The sequence below is a fragment of the Sinohyriopsis cumingii genome, chromosome 17, assembly GCF_028554795.1.
Source record: "Sinohyriopsis cumingii isolate HCF-2022 chromosome 17, ASM2855479v2, whole genome shotgun sequence".
In the NCBI taxonomy this organism is placed as follows: Eukaryota; Metazoa; Mollusca; class Bivalvia; order Unionida; family Unionidae; genus Sinohyriopsis; species Sinohyriopsis cumingii.
In genome coordinates, this window is record NC_142977.1 from 57632224 (window position 1) to 57650411 (window position 18188).

At 33.1% G+C, this 18188-nt stretch overlaps 1 protein-coding gene across 2 annotated transcripts in view; it reads left to right on the forward strand.

Moving 5' to 3' along the window:
- The window catches only part of LOC149778831 (ubiquitin-associated domain-containing protein 1-like), a 42037-nt gene extending 26896 nt beyond the window's left edge, over positions 1-15141 (forward strand). For both annotated transcript variants that reach the window (XM_089939579.1, XM_089939580.1), the window contains exons 7-10: positions 2058-2183; positions 4680-4766; positions 8507-8645; positions 12252-15141. In XM_089939579.1, the coding sequence (XP_089795705.1) occupies positions 2058-2183; positions 4680-4766; positions 8507-8645; positions 12252-12409 (510 nt within the window). In that variant the 3' untranslated portion in view covers positions 12410-15141. The remainder of the gene's footprint in view (positions 1-2057; positions 2184-4679; positions 4767-8506; positions 8646-12251) is intronic.
- Positions 15142-18188: the final 3047 nt, after the last annotated feature.

Consider the following 18188-nt stretch of genomic DNA (forward strand, 5'->3'; position numbering starts at 1 on the left):
AATATTTAATGTAAATCAATTGGTACATTTTGTGGGGGAGCCACTGGAAGAGGAAATGTTTTGTTGAGATCATCTCAATGTTGATTGTCATTTTCGGTCTCTGACTGTCTCTGCAATTCCTTTTATAACTTTTTTGTTGTCGGTAATCCTCCCCATTTCCATAAGAAGTCTATTTAACAGTTCATATGATTTGGATACATTTTTTACAATAATGTATTATAAACAAGCTTCTGACAGTCTGCTTTCATTATCTCTTTATTTATCTGGAAAAAAATTGTTTTATTAATTTTTGTTGTTTGCAGAAGTTTTTCAAGTGTCAATCCAGATCTTCCATCAGAGACTACCAGCTCGACATTTTTTACACAGTGCATAGACTTTACAGCAATACCACATTTTGTACATATAATTGGACCTCCACCATTAAAAATGGCATTATCATGTGTTCAACAATATTCATTCACACATGCACATTGATCTTTTTATCATATGTAAACTTATATTTGTAACATTCAGTTATTAAATGTTATTGTAAACTGTTTTCATTTTACTCGTGCATAGGTCAGCTTAATGTGCTAACACATGGACACAGTTTTGTTGAAAAACATTGATTCACAGAAAGGAATGTGTGGGCCAAGGGAGGGTTACAAATTTGTTTTCTTTAGGAATGGTTGCATAGGGGTTTTGATGTTAGCTTAAAGTCCTTAACTTGCTGCCCCCCCCCCCCCCCCCCACCGCTAAAGGAGATGACGCTACTGTGAAAAAATTCTTACTGCATCATACAAATGTAATGTATGTAGAATATAGACGGTATAATTTTTTTAGGTTAATTATATACCACACATTTGAAAATAATGCAGTGTATACAAAAAAATGGCTTTATAATATTTCTATATAAATTAATAATTAAGTAGCACATAGAATGCTACTACTTTGATTGCATTTAAAGTAATAATTAAAATATTCTGATATTTTTAAAATTATAATTAAAATTGTAAAATATTGGCTGATAAACATATAAGGTATATTTGTAGTTATTTCATTATTTTTCACAAGATGGTTAAATTTTAAAGTTTTTATAAAAAAGCATGAACCATTATTTTACAGTAATATTTTTGTTTCTCTTTATCGTGGGTCTGGTAAAATAATTTTTATTGTCATCTGAATATTTTAAATTATTACTATTAATTTGATTCTGCATTAATGGGATAATTACTTATACTTCCAGCAAAGAATTTACATTGATTTGATGTTAATAAGCCTGTCACTTGACTTATTATCAGAGCAGAAATAACATCTACTCGTTAGCAGTGTGTATCATATAAATTATAGCTTTTGTGTCACAACTTACCCCCTTTTAAATTAGTAGTAATTTTTTACTGTCTGGAATATTTCAATTAAAATCGTTGAAAATGTTGAAATTACAATAATCTGAGTTTAAATATGATATATTGTGGGAAGCAGCTTGGCGATAGACATTGGTCCAGAATATTTGACAGGCTTGAAGTATGATTGTAAACTGTGTTGTACTTCATACCTTTCAGAGTGATATTATTGGATAGAGAGCTGTAATTAATGGCACCTGTTAGGGTTTGGCTGATAATCAGCAGGTCTAATTCCAAGAAAAGGATCTTCTTGCTGTTTTCTGTTTTCACAAGTGTATTGTCATCAGACATTTCTCTTAATTTGATCAAATGCTAAACAGTATTAAATAATCAGACATCGTTACTACAAATATTTAATACATTTGGCATCACAATTTCATTTAAACCTAGGACACATATGGATGTTCAGATGGTGATTATAACAATGTTGTTTTTGTGGGCTTGATATAATTCTTCAGCTTATTATCAGTTGTACATGGCAGGGTGGAGGAAGAACCACTGTCCCATGGGAAGCTACTGGCAAGCCTTCTCACATACCCATGTTAGCAGTGCCTGTGAATTGAACTCATGCAGACAGAGGCAAGATGTCAGTGATTTGTAAAGTTGAGTGCCTTAGACAACTCAGCCACCCAGGGGACCCTAATAATAATATTAAGATGTTATTTCCTGTTCCAGGCAGATGGAGCAGTTGGAGGGAAAACCGAGGTAACTGATGCTGAAGTCCCATCCCAAGCCAGAGTTTCAAATATACTTCAGTCACTTCGAGCTTATAAAAAGAGGGAATTTACTGCAAATCCAAAGGTTGGTTATATAGAGTTTTTTTCTCAAAATTATCTGCCCCATTTTTGACACCATGAGTTTGATGTCAGGAGTTGAAACTGTAATGTGAGCAGTGTTATTTAAAAATCATTGAAGTCACATTACTGGTAAGCATTAAAAAGTTCTATAATTCCTGCCAGATGTCTTGAAAAGTCCTTAAGAAAAAAAGTGGAGTAATATCAACTGAGAAATACAGTGTGACCCTGCTATAACACAGTAGTTGGGAGCCATAGAACCCGACCTGTTATAGACTAAACCATGTTATAAGCAACCAGGACAGTTAACTGAAGTAAATTATGCTTTTACCCCAAAAAATTTGCAGGGGGGAGGAGGGGTATGGGGGGGGGGCAGGTAGGTAATAAATGTGGGCACAAATATATGTGCTTCATTGGCACAGTGACCATCTTAAATCGATGCATATTAAATGAGAAATACACCTGTAGTGAAAACAGAGAAGGCATGTATAATATTTTATTTTATTCAGAGAACCACACATTGGTACACATATGTGTATTCTGTTTAAATATACATGTCTAATGTATGGCATGAATAGAGTATCTACACAGTTTACTCACCCACGAATCTCATCACATACATTGAATCCATAATACACGTAATTTCATTGAAAATCTGCACACACACACAATTTAAAATAGTAATTTTGTCTCAGTGGATAAAAATAGCACAGTCATGTAACAAATGATGAAGCACGTTTACTTTTCAGTTCGTCCCAAGTTGGTAAAAGTTAGTTTACATTTTAAGCCGCTGTTGGTAGCATTCATAAGCATAAACATGTTTCCTGCAAACTTTCAGGGCACATATAACGTGTTCCAGTCACATTGGAAAATGAAACAATCCATCAGATTCCATTGCTTTTATTTAAGTTTGGTACTGACTTCCTTTGAAGAAAGGTTCTTTGTTTTTATTGAAGATTGTAGTTGGCTTTCTTTGATGAAGGGTGCATGTGTTATTAAAGTCACTGCTAAATGCCAGCTTTAGAGAACCAAACAAATGCCCATTCTTATTGTGGCAGCAACATCAAATAATTGTATTGCATGATTGAGACTGATTTGTTTTTTCTCATTTGCATTGTACGTTTTCATAACAATCAGTGCTTCAAAGGTAATCTGTTTTCTTTGAAATTTCAGCAAATTATTTTATCTGGGTACGTTTTTAAAAAAGGAATTGTCCATCATATGGTTGATTGTATGTTCTTCCCTGACTGTTGAAAAGACCAACAAGTAAGATCTTGTTTTTGTTTTGTTTACATTTGTGGTAACGTAGTGTTGCTGTTTTCCACATATGCGTCAGAAATTTAAGAAAAGGGTCAACAGACGATAGAGACGCGGGAGTTCTGGTATAATTACTACAGAAAATGTGAGCATTCTGAAGGATTTAATTCTGAGTGAAAAGATGAGGAATTTTACTTACTATACACATACATATGTCAGTCTTTGTAAATATATTAATTACTAATGAGCGGCCAAACATCCAGTGAAAGATAGATTGTGATATAATGCCTCGTCTCCGCTAGCAGAAATGTCAACAACAAAAAAGCAGATATCTCATAGCATACAGTACTCATGCTGGATGTCAATATATGCGGATTATGATATAACAATGCACTGTTAAGATGGCTTGTCATGTAACATTATACAGGTGTCACAAGATGAAGCCGGGTTGGGACTGGATTAGGGAAGACACCAAAAGCAACTGCGTTTACAAGATATTTATTTACAAACGCAATTTAAATATTAACAAACCTGACACAATTATAAACAAAAAGATATGGAGAATTATAAAGTTCCTAACATGGAACTATCAACAACAATTAACTCAACGAGAAAAAACTCAAACATGAGTTTAACAAATGGAATTTCAAACAAACGTGAATTATGTCCTATCACCGATCAACAAAATAAAAGTATATGATCTACACCCCAATATAAACAAAATCTTGAATGTATCATTCATACAATGATATTGAAATGCATGTAAATTTGAATGTATCGTTCATATAACGATATTGAAATGCATGTGAATTTGAATGTATCGTTCATAAAGCAATATTGAAATGCATGTTTATTTGAATGTCTCATTCAAATAACGATTTAGAAACACAGGTAAAGTTGAATTTTATTTATGAGCTATAAAACTGCTTTAAAATTTATCTTAGTCTCGTTGTTTTCTCATGACCAACTTCACTGGGTTTTTTAAATGCAGGTTTAGTCTTCTTCATCAGTTTTAATTAAATGTGAGTGAATGGAATGTTGCCACAGTTTGGGAAAATGTGTTGTTTCTGTGATGTCAAGCAAAAATATGATCTCTGGGAACCATATCGTTTATACTTCAATATTCTTCTTTGGTTTGAAGTTCTACTCTTTTTAATGAAAAACTTGTGAAAATTAATATTCATATGTAGATTGTTCGTTCTGTTGGAAAATTTTATATGCATTGTATAATATACATCTTTTACAGGCCTTGCAGCATCTAATTGAAATGGGATTTGATGAAAAGGATGCCACCGAAGCATTAAGAATTTCCAGAAATGACAGAGAAGCTGCTGTAAGTACTGAATTTCATCCAAATGCAACAGTATAAACACGGATCTGCTGTCGCCTAATACTCTGGCAGATCCCAATTAACTTTGCTCAGTCTTTGATTTCATGCAAACATTGTAGGCTTTGATTGGCTTTCACATTGGGCATTAGTTGATATTGGTCCACATTTGTTCATCGTTATGTTTACACTGTATATGGTCGTATGGTACGTATTTAGGCTGGAATAAACAGTAACAAAAGAAACAGTAAAAACCACAAGCTTTGGAAAATTTAACAAATAATTTATTTCTGTGAAGAAAAAAATAAAAAATAATAAAAAATAAGAACTCATTTAAGAATCAAATCCAAAAGTAATCCAAGAATAATCTACAAATTAAATTTTAGAAGTCCTAATAATGAAATGTTATAATGAATTCAAGTTTGAGTCCTGATAAAGAATCCAAGATGGAAGGCGATGATGTTTGCTGTATCCTGTTAAGTATTATTGTCTACAGTTCCTTGTAGAAACACAAGAAATAACACTCCGAATGAAATTTTTTAAGAAATGTCTTTGTTCAAGAATTCTGTATGAGCACACAAATATTTCCAGAGAAACGAATTAATGTTTTAGAATCCAAATAATCTGAAGAAAAATTAACATATAACTCGATTACTGGCTACAACAGAAGAAAACAACTTGACATCAAGTGTTTTAAGCCCAGACTGACTAAATTCTCTATAGATATTGGTATAAAACCTGAATACTGCGCAAAACAGATGCCTGGATGAGGGTCATGTGATCACATTCTAGAAAGCCTTGGAACAAATCTGCAAGTCTAATGGCATGTAAACCAGTACAGCCTTGATTCCACAGTTATCATTCACACATTAAAAATGAATTTAAAAAAAGACTTGTTCATATGGCTGTTACTAATTTTCAATTAAGGTTGGGAACTAGGTCAGCATTAAGTGTTTACAAATGAACAGTAAAGGTCAAACTATTTTCTGGAAACTATTTCCAAATCATGTAAACAAGATTATTTTATAATAGCATGTAATAGAATCAAAAAATTTAAAGCTGACAAACAAACAATAAAATTAAAATAAATATAAATTAAATATGTAACAATGGATACATACGGTACAAGTTTGTCAGCTATGAGGAACGATTATTGACAACTTATTGACCCATCAGGGTTGGGATGATTCCAACAATAAAAGTTTCAGGCCCCCATCCCTGGAAATGGGAATTTTTATCACTGAAGAAGTATTTTGGGGAATTGTTTACACATCTGGTTATGTTTTCTAACCAAACTTAATACTATGAGAGTTTGTATATAATGTAAACCAAAATTAATATTATATGGGTTTGTGTATAGTGCAATTAAAAATCAATATTATAAGAGTTTATGTGTAGTGTAAACCAAACTTAATATTATATGGATTTGTGTATATTGCAATCCAAAATTAATATTATAAGAGTTTATGTATAGTGTAAACCAAACTTAATATTATATGGATTTGTGTATAGTGCAATTAAAAATTAATATTATAAGGGTTTGTGTATAGTGCAAACCAAACTGAATATTATACGAGTTTGTGTATAGTGCAAAGTAAACTTAATATTATAAGAGTTTGTGTATAGCGTAAATCAAACTTAATATTATATGGATTTGTGTATAGTGCAATCCAAAATTAATATTATAAGAGTTTATGTATAGTTCAAACCAAACTTAATATTATATGGATTTGTGTATGGTGCAATTAAAAATTAATATTATAAGGGTTTGTGTATAGTTCAAACCAAACTTAATATTATATGGATTTGTGTAAAGTGCAAAGTAAACTTCATATTATAATAGTTTGTGTATAGTGTAAACCAAACATAATATTATAAGGTCTCACTGGACAGTTTATCTGGTGAATTTTCATCTGACAATGACCTATTGCAGAAAAATTAGAATAATTTTACACTGAAGTTACAAATAAAAACAAACTAATAGTTTTTGTAGAAAACATGCATATGAGATTTTGACTGCGACAATCAGGTTAATTCCTTATACAACTGGTGGCTTTTATACTGAACCAACATTGCCATCAGCCCCTCTTTATTTGCGTTCATTTTTGACAACAAAGAGATATTTTAAATACTTTCCTATAACAAGGAAACTAAAACAGTATGTGCCTTATGCATGAATAAAGTTCACAAGTGCTATAACAAATTAGCATACTTTTCATCACCCCTCAACCATCTAGATATTTAGATATTTGCAGCCCAAGGTACACATTTGATCTCCAATGCTGGTCTAACTGTGACAGGCAGTCACCAACAAGCCAGCCCATTTTCAAGCCTAACTCAAAGTAAATGTAAACCACATTACAGATTTAACTTATGTGTGAATTTATAAACCCATGGCTTATGATAGTTTGGTTCATGCCTTCTACCTTAAAAGTTAGGGAGGTGTTGAAATACGAAACTATCCAGCGAGACCTAAAAGCTTGTGTATATTGTAAACCAAACATAATATTAAAAGAGTTTGTGTATACTGTAAACCAAACTTAATATTATAAGGATAACCATTTGTGTATAGCATAACCAGACTTAACATTATAAGCATTTTTGTATAATGTAATCCAAACCTAACATTATAAGAGCTTGTGTATAGTGTAAACCAAACTTCGTATTATATGGGTTTGTGTATACTGTAAACCAACTTATAAGAGTTTGTGTATACTGTAAACCAACTTATTATAAGAGTTTGTGTATACTGTAAACCAGCTTATTATAAGAGTTTGTGTGTACTGTAAACTAAACTTAATATTGTAAGGTTTTGTGTATAGTGTAAACCAAACTTAGTATTATATGGGTTTGTGTATACTGTAAACTAAACTTAATATTATATGGGTTTGTGTATACTGTAAACCAAACTCAGTATTATATGGGTTTGTGTATACTGTAAACTAAACTTAGTATTATATGGGTTTGTGTATACTGTAAACCAATTTATAAGAGTTTGTGTATACTGTAAGGGTTTGTGTATACTGTAAACCAAACTTAGTATTATATGGCTTTGTGTATAATGTAAACTAAACTCATTATAAGGGTTTGTGTATACTGTAAACTAAACTTAATTTAAGGGTTTGTGTATAATGTAAATCATACTTAATATTATAAGAGTTTGTGTATAATTTAAACCAAACTTTATATTATAGGAGTTTGTGTATAATGTAAACCAAACTTAATGTTATATGGGTTTGTGTATACTGTAAACCAAATTATATAACTTTGTTTTTGTTTCATAGAGAAGTCTTGAAGTTCTCAGTAGCAGCAGTAGTAGGTGATATTGTTGTTGCTATGTACTTGCTGTTACAGCAGCTTTTTTGTATAACAAGTCTTTATTATGAAAAACAATTGTCTTGTGTGGAATTCCAGAAACATGTTCCATGCAAGATGTGACATTTAATGAAAGATCCCAGATACACACAGCAGGACTGTGTATTTCAAGCTGCATTCACAAGAGAGTATTTTCTTCAGGAAACAACTATAAAAAACCCTGTCAAGTTGAATGACAAACTCACATTAAAGATGAGTGGGCAGGTTAAATTGCACACAAACAATTTGCATTGAGCTTATTGTATAATTAAACCTTTATGGATATTAATAGTCCAGTATGATAATGTAAGGCATACTGAATGTCTGATCTCTCAAAAACTTTTACCTACTTTTTACAATGTGTCTTTCTAATATAAATTGTATCTCTGCAGTGCGAGTGGTTACTTGGTGACAGAAAGCAGCGTCCTGATGATATTGACAAAGGTTTAGACACAGATGGTCCCATCTACAGAGCCATCATGGCCAACCCCACAGTGCAACTAGGTCTTAACAATCCCAGATGTTTACTTGGTTTGTATCAGGTTTTTAATTTGTTTTCTTTCCATATTTATAAAGCCAAAATTATGTTATTATCCATGATGGTACAACAACTAAATTGTATCAATGGTACAGTTAAGATATTATGAAAAAGAACAATTGCCGATACTCTGTTTATTTTTGATTTCATTGTGTTTATTTTTATTAGTGTTCAACTATTTGATGTTTCATATACAAAAGAAATTTACTTAAAGAACATTGCATTTGTTCATACAACTTAATGTCATGTTCAATTTATATTTTGCACGTTTTGGCAGCCTATTTCGGCCTAGGCTGTTTGTAAAGGTATGTGGTATGATTTGTAGTATTGTAATATATGTGACAAAAAACAATAATTCACTGGATGCGTATGATTCAGCATGCAGCACTCTACAATTCAGCGGATCTGGCTCTGCAGTTCATAACTGTTGCCTATGAAGTAGCATATAGATCGGGCCCATCTATAAACAACAGACCAAGATCTGCCATCACATAATGCATTTGCAGATCAGGGTCAACAGTTTGTGTTTCTTCTACTGGTTACTTATTAAAAACTGTACAGACACAAATCTACTGCATTGTGTGACAGCAGATCTTGGTCTGTGCCTTTCGATCTGAATTTTGCACGAGTATATATGGTAGTTATGAATTCAAGTAAAATTTGAAAATTTGAGATCAATTCTTTATGGCCACTATGTTGTGAACAACATCTTTCTTTTTACTGAATTATGACAGTTACCCATATATCAGTAAAAATGTACATTGAGTTTGGTCTCGAAACATCTTTAATCCAGCAGTCTGATGGGATGATTTGATGAAATTGAATTCTTACAGAAATTTGATTAGTTAAATACAGTCAGATCTCAAGACGATGACCAAGCTGGCTTACATTTTTTTTTTAAAGCTTTTCTGGTCATAGACGGGAATAGCTTATGGGATTGGCTGTTTTGGCTGTATATTGGTTAGCATACTTGTTGTTGTTACTCCTCCTAAACTACTTGGAAGATTGCCATGACACTTCACATACACCTTCATCCTGTTATCTAGTTGGTCCTAGATACAAATGGTGCTGCACATCCTATATGGTCACTATAATAGACATTTTTAAAATCTTATTTTGGTTACTGAATGGATGGTATTATCAGTATGGAGTTTTCTTATGTCTGGTTGGTCCTAAATGGAAATGGTGTTGAACTGACATCCAGTATGGCTGCATTGTCTAGTTAGTCCTAAACGAAAATTATCATACCTGTCAACTCTCATGCCAAGAGAAAAAAAACTTATTTTGGGGGTCATTCCAAGCCTAATTTCCAATTTTTATAATACCTCCTGATTTTTGCAGAGAACTCCTGATTATAATATTATGTCTGTTAATTTTCGTTTCTCCTATAAAAAAATCCTTCATCAATAGATATATTGTGTGCAGTCCACAACAGCCATGTTCTGTTTAGCAACCATGAATATTGTAGTGAGGAAATAATTATTATCACACTGCAAAAGAATTTTTTCTTCAGTAAATAGAATATTTAAGTACTATTCACATCAATTTATGAATTGTTTTAACCTTAGAACAGTACTAAAATCAGAATATAAACCACAGCAAAAAATAATAGAATCGTCAGCAAATAGTTTTAATCCCATGAAACGATCACTGTGAATTCTATAGCACTATACACAAACTTTATACAAGTGAACACCTGGCATTACTGTACTGTATGTACAAACGTTAATTACCATCATTAAATTAGAGAAAGAATGAAGAAACATACCATGCAGCTAATGTGCCCTCAAAGAACTAATTCAGAATAATGTTATTTAGTAAACAATATTAAATGCATTTCGAGTTGAGAATAAGGAAATAATGTGAGATATAAAATATGGGAAAAATAGTTGCCATATGTATGGTAGCTTGACTGTGTGTATTTACAGCAAAATAGGGCATTGTTTATTTGCCAATCAATTGCTGGTGCTTAACATAACACACTGTAGAACATGGTGTCTTTGAATTAGGTCAGAGGGCCAGTCCTTTTCACAAGATAATTGCAATGATAAAGATTAACTGTTAATTAGTCACACTGGCTTTCTTGCCTGTTTACTTAAGACCAACATTTAGCTATTGTGCAGTTTGGCCACTGCTGACCAGAATATGAAAAGAGGGCACATCCTGGGGGAAAATAAGGCATGTCACAGAATAGCACATCCATTAAGAATTTCATACTTTCTGGACCCAGAAGAATGGTCAATACTTAGTGAACACAAGGCTTTCTTACTCTTTTATTCAATCTCCCTAATTAGTTTTTGAAAAGTTGACAGGTATGAATGGTACCCATCCAACTTCCAATATGTCCTAAATGAAAATGTTGCCAATCATACATCGAGATTGCCTGCCATGATGCTTGTTGTGAAAATTGCATTATTGCTACTACTCAAAAGTGGATGATCATAGGGACATGAGGTTTTCACCCGACGACTTCTAATGTCTAATTTGTCCTAATTGAAAATGGTGCCAATCTTACATCAATATGTCCACCACAGCAGCTAATTTGAAAATCTTGTTATTGCTGAAGAATATCAGAGATGCTTTAACCACTTAGCAGTTAAAAGGAAGAAAGGGTCTTATCTTGAATTGCTGGAATTTCTTTTTGCTGAGTAGAATGTCAGTCCCTTCAAAGGACTCTAGTTCTCCTGTTTAATAAATCTGTCAAGTAACGATGTAGTTAGATGTAGTCAAATCTCGTGACAATGATCAGGTCGGTATCCAGTTATTATTTTCTTCAACCTCTGTAACTAATCTGTCAAGTAATGATGTAGTTAGATGTAGTAAAATCTCAGGATGATGATATTGTTGGTTTCCAGTTATTTGATATTCTCCTTTGTAATAAATCTGTCAAGTAATGAGGGGGTCTTTAATTTAGAAGAGTTTTATTCTCAAGCCAGCATGTAGAAATGTTTATTCTTCATATTTTGTTCTTCGAATGCATCTAAAACCCAACATAGGTGGACTGTGTAAATTGTTTTTGGGAGTAGTGATATCCGTTTCAGTATATTAAACTTTTCAAGAACAAACTATATAGAAATATGCACGTTTGTGTTCCAGGGAAATTAGTGACAAACTTGAAAGCTGAATATTCATTTATCACTTTTGTTAAAATACAAATATTTTATTCCATAAATATCATTATAGTGAGAGTTGAGTGTACCTTGAATCATGTGAGGCAGATTTGGGGTCTGTAATGTAGAGTCTCTATCATTGTAGTTGTTTTTTATTTTTGTTTAATGCCATTTCTCAGCACACAATAGGCTATACATGGCAGCTAGTATAACGGGTGGAGGAAGAACAAAGAACCAACAATAAATGATAAGCTACTGTCAAGTTTTTTCACATACCTACTTTGTTGAGGCCCAAGATTCAAAACCACATGGACAGAGTTGAGATGTCAGTGATTGGTAAAGGCGAGTGATTTAGATCAGTTGGCCACTGGGGCCCCAATAATTCTCTAGTATGTGTTGCTAAAGTTTCCTTAACAATCCATGTACAATAAAGTGTCATCATGTTTAAAAAGTGGTGAAGTAATTTTTACTTTTATTTTTTTAATACAGCATTTATTCAGATGTTGGAACAACCCCATACTGCTAGCCAGTGGCTTAATGACCCAGAGACAGCACCTGTTCTGATTCAAGTGTCCAGAATTTATCATGCTGAAAAAAATTCTGAGATTGCCTCTTCTTTTAAGCTGTCTGCAGATTCTAAAAGATGACAGTTGCCTTTTCTACCATGTGTTAAGTTTAGATAGTAGTAAATGCTTTAATAAGATGATAGTTGCTATATACTTTGTAAAGCAGCTGTCTGATTGTGATCATGTATGCAGCATGCCATTACAGTTCCCCGTCCTGTTTATAATGACCATGCAAATGCAGGAATTTTAGTAATATATTGCAAATTCATTTATTTTCTTTGGAAAATATTGTATGATTTAGTATAAAATGATCTTATCTGTACTCTTCAACTTACATGGATTGGTGAAGAGAACTTATTTGTTTCCACAGAAGAATCATTTATGTTGCTTCTTTATTTAGTAACCACAAAATGCACAAAATGACGAGTAATTAACAGAAAATGGATTACCATATATAATCAATCGTAAGTCGTCCAATTGCAAAACTCCACAGACCCAGTTCTACCATTACACAATGTGCCAGCATATCCGAGTGGGTGTGGTTAAGAGCAATCAGTAGAACAAACAAAATATACTGATTTGCCATCACATAACGCACTGGCAAATCAAGGTCTATGTTGTTGTAAATGATGAAGAGAAAATGGATGTGAGGGAAAGATATTTTTGTCTCCCACGAGTGCTAGTTTGCAGTTCAGCTGACTGATGTTTTCTTTTAAAAAGGCGTTTGGTTACCATGACAACTGCATAATAATATGCTGAAAGTGCCATTAAAAACCAAAGAACATTGTCATTAGAGCTATAATGGACTATATAATGACACCATATAGCAGTATGAATGGTATCACCTGTGAAAAGTGAATACTGATCAGATGAGAATTATACAGGTAATGTTTCATTATATCATTAACACTGAACACACTTGCAGAAGGATTTGTCAGTATCCAAACTTTTGCATCTATTTGTTGTCAAAGTATAATTCTGTGGTAATCTGTTGTTAATTATGAATTGATCTTATCACTTACTACCAGTACATGTATTGTAGGTCACAATAACCTCTTTCCCAGTCCACTGGAAACCTAGGATTTGTATGCAACCCTGCTTCTCTGACACAATTTCTGGAAAATTCATTGACGGCTTTGTGGATTTCTCTTCAGAAATGGTCATCAACAATAGGGGTTTACAGTGACCTGGTTTTCAAACTTCAGATACTAATGCTATGATCTCTGTAAAATCTTTCAGTATAGCACTTTCTTTATAACCTGGTTATTGTGCTGTACCATGATATTTGAATAGAAGTCCAGTCCAACTGCAGAAAGGATAGACCTGGATCTGCTATTGCTTAATGTGCCGGCAAATCAGTGTTTGTATTGTTTATCATACTGATTACTCTTAACACACTGCATAGACCCAGATCCAGGTCTGTGTAGTTTGCAGTTGAACTCGACTTATAAGCAAGTATATATGGTAAATTGGTAAGGGCTGTTCCAGTAAAACATACCTGGGACCCACGGAAGGCACTTTTAATGTGGAGTACTCGCCCATAGATGTGATTTAAAATTTTCTTATCAATTTAATATGAACTTGGTGAATTCAAAGTAACCTGGCTTGTATTTTGTTTTTTAAATGCCTTGCTGGGTACCATGTATGTTTGAATGGAACAGCCCTAAAATATATTCCATTTTGGCTGCTTGATTCATTTCACTTGATTTTAGTTTGAAAATCAGTTGTAATGTTGCTTCACATTGATTAATAACTTCAAGTTTTGGTAGTTTTATCATTGTCAGACACTGCCATGCTGATACATATATGAATATAAGGCAACCTTAGTGATAACACACAATACTTTTCTGGTTTCCTTGAAACTGTGTTATTAACAGGAATTGCTCTGTACAATTTTTAACCAGTTGTCTAGTCAGCAAGAAAGAATAAACTTCCAGCTGATTTATTACTATGCATGCTTCATGTACAAATCTTGAAAGAGGTCATTTTACTGGTAAAATGAACCTGGAATGAGGAATGAAATACAAATTAAATGAGATGTGCATTTGGAAAAATATGACGAGTACAAATGCAGAACTATGGGTGATAAACAAAAATAAAACTAAATGTGATTGCATTTCATCCATGAATTCAGTAATTGATTACTTCCAGACTAAATTTCCATGATCAGAGCCCTCTCTGTATTTCAAGAATAGATTTAAAAATGTATTCATTAATAGCCGCAGCTAAATTTCTATATTTGAAAGTCCTTTTGCAGAACAGTATGGAACCAGATTCTGTACACTGACAAAATTGTTTGCTTGTTGCGAGCCATGACATTGATCTTGTTGAGGTAGACACAACCAATGCCATTGATGTAACATCATCACTCATAGTTGTGTTAATGCAATTTTTATTTGAATTGAAGGAAATAATACAATTTTCGGACAAATTCTCTTCATTATTTTTATAGTTGTGGTTGTATTTTTACTTATTGTAAATTCAATGCATTTTATGGGTTTAAAAAATTATTAAAACACTTTCAATAAGAAAAGATACAAAAGAATAGATTTTGCTTTTACCAATGAAGAATGGTAGACCTGACTTCAGTCACTGTATATACAGTCAGCTCCAAATGAAAGAAAATGAAAGAAAATGAAATATCCAAAGTAGAATGCATTTCTGAGACTGATACTGAAGAGCATGACAATAACTGAAAAATTACCAGATTTGGGGCCCGTTACAGTTACTGTGATCCTCGCAAATTATAAATGTATTTATTACAAACTGTAATACCCTTGATAACATTTTTATAAATAAAATGTTTAGAAATGTGAAGTTTTGTATTCTTTATTAAAATTAGTCATTATCAAATTGAACAATATTGACCTTCACACTAGATGCTCGACTGTTGTATGATATGGTGTGGACATGTAAAGTTTCATGAAAATATTGTAGGATTTAAAAAGTAACAGCCTTGCTAAGGATACGATGTGACTGAACACACGAGATAAGTTCAGACATAAAAGGCTACAATTTCGTGTCTTCACTGGTTTAAAGTTATACCTACTGATTTATATTTTCCCTTGCTTTGATCTCGACCTTAAGGCATGGGGGCATTATTTTGGTATTTGACACACTGTCTAGTCACAATATATAACAGGGTAAAGTTTCATTAAAGTATTTCAAGTGATTTAAAAATAATACTCCAAAGAAGGATTTCCCTTGGGGTAAGCTTGGCCTTAAGGCATGGAGATGTGGCCATGATATACAACACACCATCTGTATATGATATATAATTTTAAGCCATGGAGATATGGCCACGATACACAACACACCATCTGTATATGATATATAATTTTAAGCCATGGAGATATGGTCACGATACACAACACACCATCTGTATATGATATATAATTTTAAGGCATGGAGATGTGGCCATGATAACACAACACACCATCTGTATATGATATATAATTTTAAACCATGGAGATGTGGTCACGATACACAACACACCATCTGTATATGATATATAATTTTAAGCCATGGAGATGTGGCCATGATACACAACACACCATCTGTATATGATATATAATTTTAAGGCATGGAGATGTGGCCATGATATACAACACATGATCTGTATATGATATATAATTGGCTAATGTTTCATTAAAATATCTTCAGCATTCAAACATTGTGCTTCAGACTAGGAAACAGATCACATAATTAACAGCAACAGTCCATTTGGTAGCATGTCATAGTTGTGACCAAGGGTCATGGGTTTGAGATCCATTCAAGTCAGTCTGGGTCAACTGCTTCAGTCTGTCCTTGGAAAGACACTTAACTCTGACTTTGTGCTGAGGTGACCTTAAAGGCTAATACATATATACATACATTCATGCATACCTATTTACTTACCTACCCCCCACATACATACATACAAACATACATACATGCAGTTCACATATCAGAGTTTACAGAAATTCTGTTCCCACGGTGGACCTTAATCATTTCACGCTGTTCCTGTCATGAAAAGGACATAGGGGTCATTGTGGCTTGTAGTGGAAAGATTAAGTTTTATTGTCCCAGTTAGAAAGTCGCAGCAGTATAGTTAGATAATATTGGCTGTCCACTATATTGCGTAGAACATACCTTTCGGCTCAGCCGCAGTACAAAATGCCATTTAATATTCAAAGACTTGCCTACTAAAATGCCTTCTTGTAGGTGTATTGTGAAAGGTGAATGATACATTTCTGAGCAATGAATGTTGAGAATAATTTGATACTTCACAAAATATACCAAGTTTACATGTAGTAATTTTAATGAGAGGTTATACATTTAAACAAAAAAAAAAAGGAAAAATAAATCTCATGCAAGTTATATTGGGTTTTATTCTGTTATGAACACATAAAATGTGTGGAATGCTGTGATTTATATTTTCATTCCTCCAGTTACCTTTAAATTGTGTAAAAGTTTCCACACAATGAAATATACACAGCACTGTCCAAATACAACCTCTATTAGTCCAGCCTGTTTAGTATTTGACCTTGCAATACTTTTTCTCAGGAACTAGACCTGTCTACTTTTACTGTAGCCTACCAATTTTATGCAGACTATATGAAGCATGCGATGAAGCATTATTTAACCAACAGCTTAACATTTATACTTAGGACTGCTGGTTTTGGTCATTTGACAAGTTTACATGTAATATTACTAAATGGACTGATAGAAGTGATAACTTTATTAATCCCTTAAAATATTTTTGGTTGAAACAATTGTTAATGCAGGTTTGATTTATTTGGCCTAGTACATTCTTTCAGTCTAAATGAAAATGCTGTAAAATGTACCCACATGTCAAGCAACAATTGTTTATAAGTTTAGTTACTAATTTGTTACATTTTAACCCAATTATCTTTTTTAAGAAGTTGACATGAAAAACATCGTGTTACCAAAGAACTTGGATTCAAACAATCATTAGTCATTTCTCATACTCAGAGCTTAAATTTCTTAATTCAAAATTTTTGGCAATATCACACCGACTTCATCAGTGATTAATGATGATCAAAAGGCTTAAAATGGTCATGAGATATGAGGAAATCCCTATTTAGTGTTGGCCTCCGCTATCCATCTGCCTCCTTCAGCTTCTTTTTCCATGTTTTCCTCTGATATTCTGACCTTTGTCTTATTGTGAATGATGGAATGTCCCATACTGCTACAATGTTCATGTATGTCCGATTCTTCAACTGATGTATTCCTTGATCCAAGTTTTAACACTCCACCTATTTACCCAATGTAGTCATTCTCATAATCATTACATTTGATATAATAAACCACACCACACATTTTCAAATTTTCTGGGGGGCTTGACATACCAATAGTGCTTAACTTGCCTACAATATGACTGTCATAGTGGCCATTTCAAATATTGTTATCTCTACTCCTGCTAGATGGATGGTCATATCTAACTGAAGTTTTCACCAAGGCTTCTTATGATGATTAGTTGGTCCTTCATGAAAATGGCACCGATCTGATATCCAATATGGCCACCATAGCAGTCCTCTTTAAAAACTCGTTACTGCTTCTCCTACTGAAAAAAATTCGCAGCCATATTGATATAAGATTTTTACCAAGGACTGATGATATTTTGTTGGTCCTAAATGGTGCCAATCCTACATGACGTCCTTTTGCTGCTCTAGAGGAATGGATGTTCATACTATAAGATCTGTAATAATCTTACATCCAGTATGGTTGCCACAATGGCCAATTTGAAAATCTTCTCGCCCGCGAATAACAGAGATGGTTTCAACACTTGGCAGGTAAAAGAAGAAACAGTCTTGTCTTAGATTCCTGAACGATCTTTTTTGGTCCATAAAGCATCAAT